Here is a 19,976-nt window from a genome sequence, read left to right as displayed (position 1 = left end):
GAGCGACACAACCACCGTTTATTTACCCGTCTAAAGAATTCAGCATCAAACTTCTTAGTTTTTTTTTTTTTTCCTTTTCCATCACTTCTTTTATTTCTTGTAGGCTATAAGGTGACTGTGGCCACTTGCCAAGAGTTTCATGCATTGCCTTTCTGTTCCTTCAGTGTGGTTGTTAAAGAGGAACTCTGCTACTGTACATTTTTTACCTTACCTTAAAGGGATAGTTCAACATTTTGGCAAATTGGCCCATTGCCATAATCCCTATAGTCATAACAGTAGGTTCGTTACCTTTAATTGTCGGTGCAAGCTGTTTTTTAGAACGGCGGAGCAGAGCCGTGAGCTGCTCAGAGCTACGCTACGGAGGCTCATGGGATTTCTTGGTTTCCCTCATCAAACTCATCAAATACACAATCCAACAACTCCAAAACGCTCTGGTGGGCAAGTTGTGACCTGCACATTCACCACGATATGAGATAATAACACAACGTTACCAGACAGAGTTGTTTTAGAGGTAAATACAGAGACTGCTTGATGAAAAACTGCCCCCGACAGGAACGCGCATCAGTCGTTTTGCATGAATTTACCTCTAAAACAACTCTCTCGTAATATCCCTTATTATCTCATAGCGCTGTGAATGTGCAAAATAAAATACAGCTTTGCTTATTCATCCTCTCATGTAAAACTGAGTTATGAGCTAGCTGGTTAACATTCTATCTTCAGTAGATGCAACACAATACCAATATGTCTTAGAAACAACTTCAAAACTGTCATTTTTCCTTATTATGTTGATATTTTTTCATGTTTCAAATTGAAATACTTTAATTTAGCACCTCAAACTCCCTTTTAGATTGTGTGTAAATCAGTATCAGTCAGTGGAGGGACCTCATTCTTCAGCCGTATGCTTTTATGCAACATGCAACATGAGAAAGACAATTCACTGCCGTTACAGCAAAAACTGTGTGTGGCTCCATGTGTGTGTGCGCATGAGTGTTTTACAGGTTGATTGTGAGGTGTTTCCCAGCAGTGAGAGCCTCTGTCATCGCTGTCCAAACACCTTCTTCCTCTGCAGACATAACCCTCCCTCTCTTTGTCTCTGGAGTGTCTCAGTGTCTCTCTACCTGTTGGCCTCTCTCTCTCTTTGGGGAGTTTCTTTCTCCGACCCACTCTCTCTCTCTCTCTCTCTCTCTCTCTCTCTCTCTCTCTCTCTCTCACTGGTTGAATCTCACACTTAACACACGGGCTATCACTCCCCCGTCAGTCTGCTCACTCTTTTATCTCACTTTCTGGGAAAGGAAGAAGTGTGACGTCCCTTCAGAGACGGTCTTTATTTCATCAGGGACTCCCGTCTCTACTTCTTCTCCCATGGTGATTTCTATGTGTTTGAAGAAATCCCAAACACAAGAGATCACCTGGGAGCTAAAAGAAAACAATTACAGGTGAATGATATGTGCAATACTATAGCTGGGCTGTGTAGCCTGTATGCACAAATTGAAAACTCTGGTTGAACTGTTCTAGTGGCAAATAGTTTCACAGTGAGATACTGTAGCGTCCAGTTTACCAGTATAACTAGAAGGCTACCTACTGTATAACCCTCAGTATTATAAACACAACATTGACTGAAGCCTGAATGCCAAAGTCAGACTACTATGGAATGAAATAGAAAATAGAAACCCTCTGATGGAAGCTTTTCCTGAGTAAGCTAAAGGAATAAACTCTGATGCTGAATCGGGTTTGGTGAATTAACCTGCCATTGGAGCTAGTTGGTTAGCATGCTGTCTTAAGTAGGCTAGAAGAAATAAATTCATAGAAATAGAGGCAAAACAAGGGGTGGATGGTCCACCTCTGTATTCCACCCTTAATTCACTAAAGTTTGATGCTAAACTCACAATTAGGTCTCTATATTGTATGTAGGCCTAAGTGAATAACTGCTAATGTTAACGTTGGCTATGTAGCAGTAATGCTGTAACGACTTCCTTTAAGCACAAAAAAACAAGTTTTAGATAACAAAATGGCTAAGCTAAATATTTAGTTACAATAAATTATAATAATTGTGTAGATTTAGTTAATAAAAAAGAGCCAGTTCCAGCTAAATTCCAGCTAATCTGCTAACAAGCTAACCCTGCTGTATTGTAATCTAATATCAACTGTAATCTGTGATTTGAGCCTTTTTGTGTAGTTTCCAGTGATAATGAGTAATCTTTTTGGTTTACCAACCACCGTAAACTGTGTCTTTTTTTCTTTTCTTTTCTTTTTTGACGGATAGGCTAACGAACCTTCCATCTCCTCAAAATTGGGCCTTTTCATGATATAATTACAGACAGGAGATGATACTTTTGTGTTGTCATGCATTCACAGTGTCTTCATACTCTTGGGGCTTTAAAACAAAGTTCATGATAATGCAAATTACTAATGGGCCTATCCATTTAATTTGTAAGATAAAACAATGATAATCAGTCAACATCTTCATCAATCTGTTTCCTTTTGCACTGAGCATCCTTTCCTCTTCTCCTCTCCTTGTTTTCTTATTATTATTTTTTTCCACTTGTCCCTGTTTCCTCTCTACAGTCTTGTTGGTCCTCCAGTGTTTCATCCTCTTCTCTAACTGTCTATACCCCTCCCATACCATCCCACCCCTCCATCCATTCCCCAGCCATCAAGCGGCAGCACAGTCGCTGCTCCCTCTACTGGCCACCTTAACTCACTGTGGGCATGCAGGTTCATCCGTTGCCAGGGGTGACTGCATCCTGGAGGTTTCTGGTTGTCTGGCAGAAGCGGATGGTTGCCGTCTCGCACGGATGAATATTGAAGCTCTGCATTCGCCACCGCAAATGAGATGAAAATGTGCACGAAGGGAGGAGAAAAAAATAAGAAGAAATACAAAAAAAAGCAAAACAGGACAAAAATAAACAAGAGAGCAAAAGGAGAGAGAATGAATGACAGACGGAGAGACACGGGAAGGCAGAAGAAGTCAGGATATCAGGAAAACAAACCCTTTGCTCTTTTTGCGTCATCCATCTACTCATCCATGCATAAATCCAACTCTGTGAAACTGAGAAAAAAAAACAGTCTGACGCTATAATGGCCCCAGTAGAAATAGAAACAGGATAAAGCAAAGGAAAGGAAAGGCAGATAATAGGCTACAACATGTAAGAAATAGGAGAAATTAGAAACGTGAACAGCTCTAGTGCAGTACTGTGCTCTCATCGTGTCCTGTTGGGTCTTTTCTCTGGACCTCGGGGCTGTTTCCTGGTTTTTGCTGATGTCCGGTGTTTTCAGGTCTGCAGCTTGGCCTTTAGCTGTGGCAGTTAAAAAGCCATTGAGGGAATGAGGGGCTTGGCCGCCGCTACCGTGTCCGTTAATAAATGACCTCTTACTGGAATTAACAACCAACCTGGAAAGAGAGGACGATGATGATGATGGTGAGGAAGGAGGGATGGAGGGGGGGATGGAGAAGACAGTTTTGTTTGAAGGATTTAGCTCAGTTTCGATGCCATTCTTCCAAATTCTTCCAAGTCTCTTATTTCTTCCTCCTCCTCCTCCTCTTCTTTTTGGCTGCTACAGAGTTTTAAGTGGTCAAATGGCATTTCTTCCTGCTTTCTCAATTTTCATGGTTCAACTCCACAATTCATGTGGCTTTATCTGAGCCCTCCTCCTCTCTCTGTGGGGACAGATTTTCTAAGCCCCTTTTTTTTGGCAACAAAAGGCATTGGCACAGTGTGTGACAGCAGCGGGGGGGTTAGTAGTGGTGGTGGTGGTGGTGGTGGTGGTGGTGGTGGGGGTACTGTGCACCTCTATACTTATAACTGGAAAACGCATTTCAGGGCTTGAAAGGGATTTGCGCGAAAAGTTGGGAAGAGATATGATAAGTAATATTTGTATTTGAGATGATTGCACTTTTCTTCCAGGATAAAGTTTAAGTTTGCATTTGCACGGTGGGGAAATAAAATCCCTAAGACCAAAATGCAAATAACACAGGTGTGCAAAAAACGAAAAAAAATAAATAAATAAAAAGGATTACATTGAATTGCACTGATATCATTATATTACACACACTGAGATCTTCTTAGCGAACGGTTGGAGTGCAGCCTTTAGTAAATCAAGCTCTAAATGTGCACAGATGATCATAAAAGCACTTTGTCAGTGCTGCTCACATGCCGACAGTGTGAAAATTTTGCAGGATGCAGCTTGTATGTACAGCCCCCTGGTCTTCATCTCCCTCTTCTGTTTTTGTGTATTAAAGGGTTAGTTCAACATTTTGACAAATTGGCCCATTTCCATAATCCCTATAGTCATAGCAGTAGGTTTGTTACCTTTAATTGTCGGTGCAAGCTATTTTTAGAGCGGCGGAGCAGAGCCGTGAGTTGCTCAGAGCTACGCTACGGAGGCTCATGGGATTTCTTGGTTTCCCTCATCAAACTCATCAAATACACAATCCAACAACTCCACAACGCTCTGGTGGACAAGTTGTGACCTGCACATTCACCACGCTATGAGATAATAACACAACGTTACCAGACAGAGTTGTTTTAGAGGTAAATTCATGCAAAACTGCTGATGCGCGTTTCCGTTGGGGGCAGTTTTTCATCAAGCAGTCTCTGTATTTCCCTCTAAAACAACTCTGTCTGGTAACGTTCTGTTATTATCTAATAGCGTGGTGAATGTGCAGGTTACAACTTGTCCACCAGAGCGTTGTGGAGTTGTTGGATTGTGTATTTGATGAGTTTGATGAGGGAAACCAAGAAATCCCATGAGCCTCCGTAGCGTAGCTCTGAGCAGCTCACGGCTCTGCTCCGCCGTTCTAAAAATAGCTTGCACCGACAATTAAAGGTAACGAACCTACTGCTATGACTATAGGGATTATGGCAATGGGCCAGTTTGCCAAAATATTGAACTATCCCTATAACACATTGAATTGATCATCTGATTAGGCCTATTATGTAATGGAATAAAGTAACTTATAGTTAAAATAGTTGCAGAATATTGAATACTTATAATACACATCTTATATATTTTATCATCGCTGGTTGTTTGGATTTCTAAGGATCTCTGGCTTAAGGTCACAGTTTGTCTCCTCCCCCTCGTTTATCTCTCCCTCTCTCTCCCTCCTCCTCCTTCAGAGCTTCCCCTCTCTACGCCCCCACACTCCCCCCCTCCCTCTCCTGTTGGACAGACCCGTCCCTCCCGCCCCCGTACAATACTAAGCATGGAATTTTCCAACCTGTCTCCTTCGACTTTACACACACACTCACACACACATACACACTCTCTTCAGACACATGCAAAGCCGCCAGAACAGGAGGTGTTTGCCTCTGAAGCCAAGTCACGCCAGCGTACTGTGGTAGCCGTAGTGGTGAGAGCCAGTGTGACTGTTAGTGAATTAGTCACCGAGTCGTTCCTGTTGTAATTGTTCATTTTACACTCGGATACTGTGCGTGTTTAATGAAGTTAGGTTTCAATTGGGTGCAAAATGATGCCGTTATAAGGCACATTTAAATACACTGTTCATAAAGAGTTCACAGAGTGGTGCAACACCGTCTGCCTCTGTCACTTCCTGGTGAATTTCTTTTTTATTATACTTTTTTTCCAACTTTTTTTTAATTTTCCCTATTTGTGCTTGTTGTTGGTGTTAATATGAAAGTGAAATATACACAAGGTTACACACCTGCTCCTGTGTAAGTGTTCCTAAACACATCATTGTCAGTGGCTTATCTGTTCTGTATGACGGAGTATTAGGGCCACGTTGAGAAAAAACAACAACAAAAAAAAACACAGACTTTGAGAATAAAGTCGTCAATTTATGAGAATAAAGTCGTAAATGTGGGCCTAATACTCCATCGTAGTTCTGAGCATTCGACAATAAAAATAATAAAAGTGTATGATGAACATTTTAATACATTTTTCTCCCATCTATTGTTTTTCATTTATTTACTTATTTGTAGCACACCTTTGTTACTTACAAAATAATGAAGCATTGCATAAACCAAAGATGGATGTATTTTTGATATACTGTCTGCTTCACAATTAAAATAAAATTTGAAACAAGAGTGTATGATGAACACGTATTAGAAATGTTAATGTTTCATAAACTCTCCCTGTTCTGTCTCTGTTCTGCAGTATTTTGTCTTCAGTGGGGTCTCAGCTCGACCTGAGGACGCTACGAGCCGTCAGAGTGCTGCGACCACTCAAACTGGTGTCTGGGATTCCCAGTAAGTGCAAAGAATGATAATTAAACTGATGAGATTAATTTATTTGCACAATAATATAAACAAGCAAGTAAAAAAAAGCAGCAAATCTCACCTCAGTAAGCATTAAGAATAGATACAAAAGTAAAAGTCCACAGCGGTAAACAGGCAAGCAAACATAGAAACATATAATCAAAAAGCAAGAATAACTCAAAAGTCACATATATCTAGATATAATAAAGACTCTTCCTTTGAGCTTTAATTGCAAACTGCATCACATTTTACAAAATTTTCAATTTTCAAAGTCAAACATGGAATTCAAACCAGCTGCCAACCAATAAGGAACTAGTTACTGCACTGCTCTGAGTGTCTTGTTGTGCGCCGTGTCCTCCAGGCCTGCAGGTGGTGCTCAAGTCCATCATGAAGGCCATGATCCCCCTGCTGCAGATCGGCCTGCTCTTGTTCGTGGCCATCCTCATGTTCGCCATCATCGGCCTGGAGTTCTACATGGGCAAGTTCCACACAACCTGCTTCGACGTGAACACAGGTGAGGAGGAGGAGGAGAAAATGGCCGATGTAAAGCCTTTATTTTTTATTTTATTTCATTGAAAACAAATGAATGTACCTTGAAGTAGAGAGTGGTCTCTGGCGCAACTTCACCAACCCAAAAGGTGCATGGAGAGTGGAAACACAGTGGAAAATGTTCAAAGGAGCTCCAGCAACACTCTTGTGATATGAAAAAACAACTTTATTTGGTTGTTTTTTCATATCACAAGTGCTGCTGGAGCTCCTTTGAACAAATGAATGTACAAACCAACTCGGCGGCAAATAGTGGCCTACACTTGTGCAAAAAATTCAACAAGAGCAGACACCATACTGAAGAGATGAAACCTTGATTCTAAAATAAATACATATATAAAACATAAGATTTAAGGGCATGAAATAACATAAACAAGCATCAAATAAGCAGACAAAAAAAGAAAGTAGCCTACATACACTTAAAGTAAACTAAATTAAAAGGTTGACTTGATAACTGTTACGCTTCATTAGTCAGATCATTTTTGAACACTTTTGAATAGAGGTCTTTGGCAAGTTTGGATTCTATAGGCTACATTTTAGGAACTTAACCTTCGTCTTGTGTTAAGCTTTCTGCTACCATCTCTTTTGTTAGGGTCAGTTTTGACCCGGGTCTTAAATCAGCTGTAAAACACACTAAAAACAATTATTTATCATTCCATTTGTTTCTCATCTTTATTTACATTGTTAAGCTTCCTTATCCATGAAAAGGTTGGTTTTGCACGAATGATGCATGATTTCAGTTTTAACTCTTATTATTGTTCTTATCGTTATAACCGGGTCACACCACAAATGTCATAATTTTAACCAGAGCATTTTAGTATTTTGTGATATTTTTTTTGTTTGTTTGTTTAAATAGAGCTGACAAAGTCAAAAAGCCTTGATACAGTAAACAAATTTATGTTGTAATTTTATGTAGCCTATTTAAAACTTGAAAACGGGTCACTGGTGACGGAAGGTTAATATAAAATTGAAATTCATGAGAGTTAGACTAGAGCTCATATTCCTTGATGTTTATCCCAGCCAGGTTTACTTGATGCTGGAAGTCCAAAGATGGAAAATGTAAATAACACTGATGGAGGTGTAAATAATAAAATGCCATTTAGCTCTTTTAGTTTATTCAAGGGCCGATGTTGCAGACCAAGAAGGTTTGACCAAAATGTGACGGTCCGGCCTGTAGATTTCCAGTTGTGCTCCACTGCATCACAGCAAAATAACTCTGCTTGTGTGACATTGTGGTAATTGTGAATCTCTGCCTCTGTTACAGGAGACGTAGTGGATGAACTGCCATGCGGGACAGAGTTGCCGTCCCGGTTGTGTCCTAACGGCACCGTGTGTAAAGGCGGCTGGCTGGGACCCAACTACGGCATCACCCAGTTCGACAACATCCTGTTCGCCGTGCTCACCGTCTTCCAGTGCATCACCATGGAGGGATGGACAGACATGCTCTACTACGTGAGTCCAAAACCTGCAGCTCGCCTTGATGCTCACATACTGTAGGATTGGTCAATAATGCTAAATAGATTTAGATGCATTCACATATTCAACCTCAACAGGTAAAGTAAAGACAAGAAGTTTAAGCTAATAAAGTAGCCAAATAATTTTACAGTGAAGACCCACAGTCTTATAAAACCTCTAGTTTTATTTATTCTGCTTGCTACACAGCACTTCTTTATTCCTGTTAAAATGCTGACTCGTTAGTCAGGCTACATCCACACTAATGTGTTTTTATTTTTTAAATTGTGCTCTAAAGCAAAAACAATCTGTAACAATCGACTGTAGCTTCATATCAGAAACAATCCTTATCCAAGCTATCAAAGTGAAACATCAAATGAGCATTCACTGACACAGTCCACACAGTTTTCTTTGCAGTTTCAGTGGATTAGTTGTTAAAATTTCTTCAAATGAGCGACAGCACAGGCAGTTGTAACGCTAAAATACAGGATTTCACTACAAAACAGTTGCTTTTTTATCCATGTTGTTGTTTTTTAACAAGTTGAGGCTGATAAGACCCAAACAGGAAGAGACTGTAGGTCATTTAGATTCTGTTTTATATGCGTAAAAACTCACAAACAGCGTAAAAACGTAGCTAAAGAGATGCATCTTAAACCTAAAATCTGGTGTTGAAGTAGATCCTTAGGAAATTAACTTGCATCCCATCAAACTTCATCTCACTTTGCACCGTTTAAAAAACAAAAAGTCCACAAAAATTAAAGGAGGTTTAATTGTTTTACTGGACGACCCTGTAGCCTACAGTTAGCTGTAACCTTCTTAATGCCAGGAGCTCATTGACATGAATGTGTTTTGATGTAGTGTTGTTATTGGTCTGAGATCAACCATATACACAGTATTTTTTATTTTTATCAAGGTTCAGTCTTATTAAACAATGTTTTTAGTTTGTTTTTTCACACACATTCTGACTTGTTGGGTGGAGGCCTGTGATTGGCTGGAGTTTCATTCAGCTTGAACGAGGCACAAAGTATTTTTAGTTTGAGATTTGATTCAAAACACCATTTATTTGTCCAAAAGCCATTTTCCATCCCTCTCTCTCTCTCTTTATCATCTTCCATTTGACTTCCTTTATCCGTCCTCTCATTTGTCTTTTTTCCTGCCTTCGGAGGAGTCGTTCTCCTTCTCTCTCTCTCTGTGTCTTTCCGCCTCCTTCTCTTCCACTCTCTATTCTGGTCCGTCTCGCTCTATATTTAACATCTTTTCTGATGGATGGAGGCTGACTTCCACACACTCTCACAAGGCAGTCAGGAGGAAACCAATGAAAGTTTAATAGAGAACTAGTGGGCTGCTCGCACTGTACCCTGCAGTATAAAACCCAACACATGCACGCAGCATGCACTCCAGCAGCAGCAGCAGCAGCAGCAGCAGCAGATAATAATCAGCTGATAGATCCATTAGAGCGTTACACGGGTCACAGAAACACAATATCCTGCAGTAACCTGATTTCTCTGATTGTCGGCTGGATTTGTTTAGTGAAAGAAGGAGGTGACAGAGTGTCAGACGGTTTTTCGCTGCTCGCCACACACCTCGCTGCAATCGATGCGTGTGAAAGCACAAGTAACTGTAACATAACCTCATGTGTGTGTGTGTTTGTGGGAATGTGTGAGTGTGTGTGTGTGTGTGTGTGTGTGTGTCTCCATGTTCCTGTTTCTGCAACGTCTCTGCATCCAGGTCAGGCTTTAAGTTAGAAAATGGGTCAGTTCTGAGCCAGCATTACACATGCCTCAGCTCTCCTTGGGTCCTGTGCAGCACGGGAAAAAAGTTGCTAACGTCTAGATGGTCCATCTCTGTGACTTTGGTTAGTTTGAAGTGTCATGACCCCAGTTCACCTGGTCGCAACAGAAGTGGAGCGGCACCACAGCTGAAACAAATGACTTTATCTCAAACATGTGAAACTAAACTATTTGATTGCCTTTTCCTTTCATAATATTAAAGACAAAATAAAACAAAAAGACAAACCAAAAATGAAAATACTAACAAGTCCACGATGGAGCAGGAACAACAACATGAGCTCATTTAATCCTACGATCCTACTTCGTCTTCTAAAGAATATGTTATTGAACCAAATTAATATTTGCATTAGATCTGGGAATCAGTAAATCTGTAGTGTGTATTAGTGAGGTATGTGAGTGCTAAACTAAACTATACATAAACTAACAGAACTACAGTAAACCTAAACTAAACCAAACTAACTCAACATAAACTTAAAGCAGAAGTGAGTGATCCGGTCGTTTTCGCTAATGCTGCGTTCCAGGCAGGCTTTTGAAATCGTAAATTACAGCTTCAAGTCACATCTTACGACTTTGTAGCGTTCCAGGCAACCCACTCGTGTTTTTCCGACCTGTTTTACCGGTGAAAGTCACTATAACGGCCACTCGTAACTTCCGACCGGTGAACTCGCACCAGATCGAACTGGTACCACTTCACGGTCGGAAAAATACGAGTTTCCTTGAACGCACCATAACAGTCCTCGTCGCTACGTCACCACATTCATGGCGTTCCTTGGCTGCACACACAGCCCTGCATGCCGTTCTCTCTCCTCATTGGATAAAAACTGTAGGATACGATAAATGTTTTCTCTTCAGCTCAGAGCAGAGCAGAGGGACTGAGAGACCCGTGTTTCAGTCCAAACACTCTATGTAAGTGATTGCTGTCGGAAGATATAACTATTTAAGACTTATATTAACACAAATATATCACTCACTTCTGCTTTAACTAAACTAAACTAAACTAAACATGAACTAAACTAAACTGAACTAAAAGTAACTAAACATAATCTAAACTGAACTAAAAGTAACTAAGCATAAACTTAACGAGAAAACGAGAGGATTCCTCTCAAGGGGTTTATCCTATTAAATAAATTTCTGAATGAATGAATGAATGAACTAAAAGTAACTAAACATAACCTAAACTTAACTAAACTAAAATGAACTAAACCTAACTAAACATAACCTAAACTGAACTAAACCTAACTAAGCATAAACTTAACTTAACTAAACATAACCTAAACTACACCAAACTAAACATAAACGAAACTTTTCTAAACTAAACTATTAAATTAAAACATAACATGAACAATTGATTCTTCGTCTAAACAGCAGCAAAAAAGAAAACATTAGAAAACTTGATGAAATAAAAATGTTCCAGAAGCCTGTTTTTTGTTTTTTTTTGTTAGTTTTTGGACAATGTGTTTCGGTCAAACTTTTTTGACCACTAGAAAACCTTCCAGCCGACCTTTAACTTAAAGTTCACAGTGTCAGACGTTACAGTGATGATGTGGCTGAAACAACAAAGGGCTGAAAAAGTGTCTGTGAGAGATAAAACATTGGAATAAGAGAGTCAGAAAGAAAGTTGTATGAAAAGTGCGAAATAAAGTTGGTAATTAATTACTATATAATGTGTGTGTGTGTGTCCCTGCAGAGCAACGATGTGGAGGGCAGCGCCTGGAACTGGATGTACTACATCCCCCTCATCATCATCGGCTCCTTCTTCATGCTCAACCTGGTGCTGGGTGTACTCTCAGGGTACGGCCGGCGCTCTGATTAACTTACTGTATACCTGTGTGCTTTGTACAATCTATATATTTTTTAAGTTTTTTTATATATAACAAGCCAAGAAAGAATTTTTTTTTAAAAAATGACTCATCTTGTCTCCAACAGTGAATTTGCCAAAGAGAGAGAGCGAGTGGAGAACAGGAGCGAGTTCCTGAAGCTGAGGCGACAGCAGCAGATTGAGAGGGAGCTCAACGGATACCTGGAGTGGATCTGCAAAGCAGGTCAGTGCGCACACACATTGACACACACACACACACACACACTGTCTAACACACAAATACAGACCAAACCATCCAAATCCTAACATGTCATTTTCTGTCTTTACTTGGTACAGAGGAGGTGATTCTGGCCGAGGACGACGGCACAGTACACTTTGATGGTAACTCAACTGATTCTACACTAATAGGCTACTATGTAGATCTGTGACCAGGGAGAGAAACTGAGAATAACATGTTAACTGTGAATTATACATAAAATACAGTATATATATTCACTTGAGTAGTGTACTTTAGGATATTTTTCCAGTGCTTCAGCAATATTTTCTGGAAAAAAATGACTTCTGTTAGATGAGGCTTCTTCACCAAACACCAACACGACCTCATCTGAAGTCTTTGTTTGAACTTTTAGAAATAAATAATTCAATTCAAGACTTTTAGAAAAACTTTAAAACTGTTTACATGAGCAGATTTCATCAATGCTAGAAAAAAATGTAATCACTTATGGCTCGTTTTGCTGATTAAATGTCCTATTCTATCAACTTTATCAGCTTTACTATACAAAATGATGATAATATTTTTCTACTTTTGATTACTGAAATATTTCTAAATCAAGTACTCAAGTAAAAAAATCCCTTTTATTGGAGTCAAGTCTGTGTCCACACCTGGAAATATAACATGTGAGGACACAGAGAATGAGTTTGAACATCTTCTGACTTATTTCCTCCTTTTTATGAGAATAAATCAAGAATAAAGAAGAATACCACATACCAATAGACGACCAATGAATAAAGCAGTATTGTTCAGATAAATGTGTAAATAAATGTGGTGACAGACTCTGTGGGATGATGCAGCAGTGATTTGTGTTTTAGAGACGGACAGACGCAGATGAAACAATTCTCACCTTTTTTTTCTTTTTTCTTATTGTTGCCATGCAGGATCGAGGCGACGGCCGACCATCAAAACCAAAAACAACAAGACCGAGCTGCTGAACCCTGAGGAGGGAGAGGACAACATGGGAGACGCTGTCGGTAAGAAAAACACAAGAAACACAAAACCGAGCTGGTTACTTATATTTAAAGGGATAGTTCAACATTTTGGCAAATTGGCCCATTACCATAATCGCTATAGTCATAGCAGTAGGTTCCTTACCTTTAATTGTCAGTGTAAGCTATTTTTAGAACGGCGGAGCGAAGCAGCAGGCTGCTCAGAGCTACGCTACGGAGGCTAATGGGATTTCTTGGTTTCCCTCATCAAATTCATCAAATACACAATCCAACAACTCCAAAACGCTCTGGTGGACAAGTTATGAGCTGCACATTCACCACGCTATGAGATAATAACGGAACGTTACGAGACAGAGCCATTTAAGAGGTAAATTCATGCAAAACCGCTGATGCGCGTTGCGTTCAGGGACAGTTTTTCAGCAAGCAGACTCTGTATTTACCCTGTATTTACCTCGAAAGCGGCTCTGTTTCGTAACGTTCCATTATTATCTCATAGCGTGGTGATTGTGTAGATCACAACTTGTCCACGAAAGCGTTTTGGAGTTTTGGGATTTTGTATTTGATGAGTTTGATGAGGGAAACCAAGAAATTCCTTTAGCCTCCATAGCGTAGCTCTGAGCAGCTCACGGCTCTGCTCTGCCGTTCTAAAAACAGCTTACACCGACAATTAAAGGTAACGAACCTACTGCTATGACTATAGCGATTATGGCAATGAGCCAATTTGCCAAAATGTTGAACTATTCCTTTAAATATTTCGGTTTAGTTTATTAGCCGTTGTCCAAGGCTAACCAGACCTTCCTCCATCTCTCTCCCTCCTCCTCCTCCTCCTCCTCCTCAGGTTTTGCCCGCTCCAGTATAAAGAACGGCAAGGACGCCAACTACAGTAAGAAGGAGCGACGGATGCGATTCTTCATCCGCAAGATAGTGAAGACGCAGGCTTTCTATTGGACGGTGCTCTGCCTGGTCGGCCTCAACACCATGTGTGTGGCTGCGGTGCACTACAACCAGCCGGAGCTCCTCTCGGACTTCCTCTGTGAGTCCACACACACACACACACACACACACACACAAACACACTTAAATACACACATACACATCATAATAAACATACTTCTTAACCACAGGCTCCAGTTTTGGCTCCTGGTCGTTTTTAGTTGTTTTTATTCTAAACTGAAAACAATATAAAATTCAGTTTGTTTCTAGGATCTATTGATGAATATGACCATTTAGACATCATATTGATATTACTCAATACTTTATTCTCTTATCTAATCTCTAATATCGATTTTAAATTTGGTTCACACTGGGACCCGGATCAACTTTGGGCTCCTTTTTGTTGTTGTTTTAGTTGTTTTTAATCTAATCTGAAAATTAAATATATTATTGATATCACTCAATACTTTATTCTCTTATTAATATCGATTTTATTTTTTTGGTTCACAGTAGATCACATTCTAATGCTAATTAGGCTAATGGCATAGATTACCATTAACTTTTCAAGAGCATGGACGGAGCTGTACTTATTTAATATGTGCAAAATGTAACTTAGATAAATAATAAATAAAACAGCTCTCAACAAAATGTCTCATCAAATATTTGCTCCATAGTTTTAAAGGAGCTATTTGTGAGTTTTTGCTTTTGCTAACGTTAGCATTAACAGCTGCTAACATTGAAGTGCTTTGTTGTGAATTGGCACATTAGAAATAAATTGCTCACTTACAGGTTTAATATGTTTCCAGCAGTAGAAACCAACACCTTTCTTAAATCTGAATGTCTTTTTTTTCTCTACATAAGTCAGCATGCTAATAAGCTAACAACCCACTGTAGCCTTCAGTCAACCCTGACGACACAGCGTTTATTTCAAACATTTTGGGGTTTTAAGAGCAGTCATACCTGCAGCATCCCAAATTTAACACTGACTGACACCACCAACATCTGAGTGTCCACACACACAAACACACACTCACACACACACACACACCTCTCCATGAAGCTGAATCATCTTTTTTGCACTTCAGCCTCCTCCTACACGTGCAAACAACACATTTAGAGTCTGAACTCCTTTAAATAGCAGAAACACGTCCAGTCCGTCACCAGCCTGAGTTTCTTCTGCATCTAATATCTTCTCTTATTATAAATGTGGAGGCAGAGAAACACACTGACTAGGTACTGGAGCAGACTCAGATATCAGACTCACTGTGTTTGTGTTGTTGTCGTTTTTTTACTGTCGTCCTTGATTGCAAAGAAAACCCAGAGAGTGGAGTCGTTTTACAAAATAAGCACAGAAAGGTCTTTATTCAAGATTTGGATGCTTGCGCACACACACACACACACGCACACACACACACACACACACACACACACACACACACACACACACACACACACACACACACACACACACACACACACACACACACACACACACACACACACAGTGGAGTCAGCTTGTTTGTCCCTGGCCTGTGTCCAGTGTCATTAGCATATGAAGCTGTAGCTCCTGATGGAGTTCATTCATCACCAGACTGTCATACACCGCTGGGTCCGCACCACTGTCAGCTCCACTCATCTGACTCCCTCTCCTTCTTTCTCTCTTTTTTCCCCCTCCCTCTCTTTTGTTTTTTCCTCACTCACTCTCTCCCTCTCTTTTTTTTTATCTTTTCTTCTTCTCCTCTGCTCCGTTCTCTATTTTTCCCCTATTTGCTCCTATACGTCTTTATTCCCGCTGTCTCCACCTCTTTCCTTCAATCTTGCCTTTCTTTTCCTCCCTCCCTCCATTCCTTCCCTCCTTTCCTTTCCTTTCCTTTCCTTTCCTTTCCTTTCCTTTCCTTTCCTTCCTTCCTCTCTGTGTCCTTCCTCCCTCCCTCCAGTCTATGCAGAGTTTATCTTCCTCGGTTTGTTCATGTCTGAGATGTGTATCAAGATGTATGGTCTGGGCATCCAGCCCTACCTCCACTCCTCATTCAACTGCTTCGACTGTGTGGTGAGTGCACACGCACACGCACACGCACACGCACACGCACACTGACTAACTAATCAAAATACAACAGACCAAATTCATAACTCTCAGTTTTTCACATCATATTATACAAGGTCACATGAGTACACATCTGTCTGCAGCTGTAAAGTGTTGATTTTTGCCAGTTTGGTGTTTGATTAAAGTTGATGATTATTCATGAGAAACAGAAAAAAAACAAAAAAAAAACAATAGCTGCTACTGAAGAAGATGTGGAGTTCATCAGCTTTTAGTCCAACTCAACTATTCATCAAATGTTTTCATCACTTTTCTTCTTTTTCTTTGTTCTCACAGATGTTTAATCAGTTAAAATACAAAAGAATGATGTTTAAAGTCCCCCTAAAGATTAAGGGGATTAAAATTGATTTCCCACAGAAAAAGTTGTTTAAAAAAAACTCTCAAAGAGGCTAAAAACACATCTACTATTTCTCACTCATTGAAAAATCCAGGTTTTATGAATATTCATGAGTATGCAAATGCGTCATGACTTGCGGCTAGGGATTATGACGTATTAATCCTGACTGGGTGCTGAAAATTTGAATCCAATTTTTTCGGACTCTGGCTTTGAAACAACATTTTCAAATCTAAAATGCCCAGTTATGGCTGCATTAGCGACTGTGCTGCTGAAATGCCTTGTAGGAGAACCCAAACACTACATCGACATGTTAATCATTTCAAAAAGTAAATTTTTGGTTTAGGGGGACTTCAAGTTTTTAGCATTTGAATTGTTCATCATATAAAAACTGTACATTTAATACAATTCAGAGAATAACTGAATTGAATGTGTTATAATAGTAAAATATTATTGTTGTTAAGAACTGGATATACTGATATGGGTGTGTGTGTGCAGGTCATTGTGGGCAGTATCTTCGAGGTGGTGTGGGCCACCATCAAACCAGGCACGTCCTTTGGGATCAGCGTGTTACGAGCTCTGCGACTGCTCCGCATCTTCAAAGTCACCAAGTAAAGTTTCACTCTCTCACACACACACACACACACACACACACACACACACACACACCTATACACTACATCCCCAGCAGCTGCTCATTCATACACTGATGGTGAGACAATCATAACCACAAACTCAGGCAGTCAATTTTTTTTTCTTTTCTTTGGTGTTTTATTTTGAAAATCTCCTCGGTGCTGTGACATCAGAGGGTCAGCACTCGGCGACACTCGTCTGACGCTCTCTTCAGGAGAGATTTTAATTGGATTCGGCTCACGCACATCGATCTGTTTGTGTGAGACTCTCGGCCCGAGCTTCCTGCTGCTGATGGAGAGTTCAGTTCGCTGAAGGAAAAACAAAGAAAAGTGAAGAAAGTTTCTGAAGAAGAAAAAAAAATGAACAACAAGAAGGAAAAGTTGAAATGATGAGGTCACTTCCTCCTCTTCCTCCCTTTCTCCTCCATTAACCTCCGTCCTCCCTCCCTCCTCCAGGTACTGGGCTCCTCTCAGGAACCTGGTGGTGTCGCTGCTGAACTCCATGAAGTCCATCGTCAGTTTGCTCTTCCTCCTCTTCCTCTTCATCGTGGTCTTTGCCTTGTTGGGGATGCAGCTGTTTGGAGGACAGTAAGTATCAACACACACACATAAACACAGGACAAAGGCTTCTTACAGTATCTTTCTATGTGTGTGTGTGTGTGTGTGTGTATGACTGTAATAATGTTTCACTCCTCCTCCTCCTCCTCTCAGGTTCAACTTCGAAGGCGGGACTCCGCCCACAAACTTTGACACGTTTGCTGCAGCCATCATGACAGTGTTTCAGGTCAGAGAGAAATATTCACACATGTTGTTTTATTTTAATTTGGCCACAATGATAAACATCAGGTATTATTATTGATATCGGGGACATTGTTATTGACTGATTTTGATTAAAAAATGATCAGAAATTAATACTTCTAGTCGCCAACCACCTTAAAGCTGTGGTAGCTCCACCAGTCCCCATTGACTCCCATGTTAAAATGTTCAACTGTACAACAGAAAAATTAACATGGTCTGTACGGTCAATATATTTTGTCCTCCTCCTTTTTTTTATTTTATTTTTTTATTTATACAGTAACTCACTAAACTTTATTTTTAAGAAGTCATGAGTTTTACATTATATATGAAAAAAAGGAGAAGAAAAGTACATTAAAAAAAAGCACAGATGGAAAAAGTAGAATACGCAGGGGGGATCTTAATGACAACGTGTACATTTTAAGATTCCTCATCGCATTCCCCTGGTTCTGCACCATCTTCCTTACAAACATATAAATTCAAAATAAATGCATACAAAAAAAAAAAGATAAATATAATAATAACAATCTTAGTAATAAATCACAAATCAATTATCCATGAGTGCTCCACCCCTTCGCCCATCTTTACATTAGCCAAGAGTTCAGTAAACTCAGATCTGGAATCCCAAACTCCACGTAGCTCACACTCGTCTGTGTTTAAAGTCTTGTTCAGTGTGTCGGTACGTAACCAAAACAAAACAATGTGCCGCCCGTGTGGAGCTGAGATAAAACCCACGAGTGCAGTTTCCTAGAAGCTGAACTGTCGTCCGTGCTGCTGCTGCTGCTGCTGCTCCAACATCATCATCACCTTGATTTCAGAACAAAAGTCTATTTTTATTATGTGTCAGTTTCTTTCACTGTTTTTATGTGAATAAAACCTGAGTTTATTCAACGAAATCACATTTTTCACTCGAGACGAAAGATTTGCAAATTCAACACGAGCCTTTTCCAAATAGCACACACACACACACACACACACACACACACACACACACACACACACACACACACACACACACACACTCGGCTGAAGCTTTGTGATTTTCAGTGAAGGCCATTGTTGTGGTGTCATCAGTTTGTCAGACGACTTGTTCAGCTCTGACTCCAGCCTCCATGTTTCCGTGTCCTCTGCCTTTGTTGGGAGCCGTTTGTGTGACTGTGGTAAACACACACATACACAAAAAAATACACACATTTTATTTTGAAATGAACCCAAGGACCTGTGTGTTATTAAAGCATCTTATGACTGTCGACAGTAGCAACAACTAGACTCTCTAAATCAGTGGTTCTCAACGTGGGGTCCGGGGACCCCCAGAGGTCCTTGAGAGATTTGAAGGGGGTCCCCGATTTTTTCTTGAAATTTTACCACTTTTTTCTAGAAGTTTTTTTTTTTTTTTTTACCACTTTTTCTAAAAAAAAAATTTTAAACTTTTTTTTGAGAAATTTTACCACTTTTTTCTAGAAAATGTTTCCTTTTTTTATTTTTATTTTTAACATTTTTTACGAGAAATTTTACCTATTTTTTTCAAAAAAAATTCACGCCATTTGCCCTAATTTAAATGTATAAAAAAGTAATGTTCTTCAGTCTCAGAACAAATATTATTAAATATATATTTCGGGTGTTTACTTCTAAATTTGGTCCAATGGTCCGTGGTCTAATTTGTGTCAATTTAGGGGTCCTTGATGTACAAAAGGTTGAGAACCACTGCTCTAAATGAAACCACGTCTGAACTTTAAGGTGTTAGATCGGTCACAGGCAGCTCAGAAAATACTTAAACAAGAGAAGACATGTTGATTTTTGTTAGTTTTAGTAAATCCTGCCTCCTGTTACTCAATTTTCCTCATCATCTCTCTCTCTTTGCAGATCCTGACCGGAGAGGACTGGAACGTGGTGATGTACGACGGCATCAAGTCCCAAGGAGGAGTGAACGACAAAGGGATGGTGTTCTCCATCTTCTTCATCGTGCTCACGCTCTTCGGCAACTGTATCCTGATTCAGCAAGCAGCTTGTTATAGAGAAATAAACCCCGACGCTGCTCGCTCTACATCATCCTGCACGGCTACGCACCAGTGACATATATATAATATGAGACAACATTTTTGGTTAAAGTGCGATCTAACGAGCCTCAATCTGCA

The 19,976-nt window shown here is 40.0% G+C and overlaps 1 protein-coding gene across 1 annotated transcript in view; it reads left to right on the top strand.

Moving 5' to 3' along the window:
* Nucleotides 1-19,976, top strand: part of cacna1ab (calcium channel, voltage-dependent, P/Q type, alpha 1A subunit, b) — a gene marked incomplete at both ends in the record, with an annotated part of 208,654 nt that overhangs the window by 104,090 nt on the left and 84,588 nt on the right. The window contains 13 exons of the mRNA XM_083969756.1: nucleotides 6,115-6,206; nucleotides 6,577-6,729; nucleotides 8,026-8,213; nucleotides 11,691-11,794; nucleotides 11,930-12,045; nucleotides 12,159-12,203; nucleotides 12,978-13,070; nucleotides 13,885-14,079; nucleotides 15,917-16,029; nucleotides 16,913-17,025; nucleotides 17,503-17,634; nucleotides 17,758-17,830; nucleotides 19,705-19,825. Coding sequence (XP_083825882.1) covers nucleotides 6,115-6,206; nucleotides 6,577-6,729; nucleotides 8,026-8,213; nucleotides 11,691-11,794; nucleotides 11,930-12,045; nucleotides 12,159-12,203; nucleotides 12,978-13,070; nucleotides 13,885-14,079; nucleotides 15,917-16,029; nucleotides 16,913-17,025; nucleotides 17,503-17,634; nucleotides 17,758-17,830; nucleotides 19,705-19,825 — 1,538 coding nt within the window. The remainder of the gene's footprint in view (nucleotides 1-6,114; nucleotides 6,207-6,576; nucleotides 6,730-8,025; nucleotides 8,214-11,690; nucleotides 11,795-11,929; nucleotides 12,046-12,158; nucleotides 12,204-12,977; nucleotides 13,071-13,884; nucleotides 14,080-15,916; nucleotides 16,030-16,912; nucleotides 17,026-17,502; nucleotides 17,635-17,757; nucleotides 17,831-19,704; nucleotides 19,826-19,976) is intronic.

This window comes from Trachurus trachurus (genome assembly GCF_905171665.1).
Source record: "Trachurus trachurus genome assembly, chromosome: 1".
Classification (NCBI taxonomy): domain Eukaryota; kingdom Metazoa; phylum Chordata; class Actinopteri; order Carangiformes; family Carangidae; genus Trachurus; species Trachurus trachurus.
The sequence above is the reverse complement of the archived record's forward strand: the minus strand, read 5'-3'. Positions and strand labels throughout refer to the sequence as shown.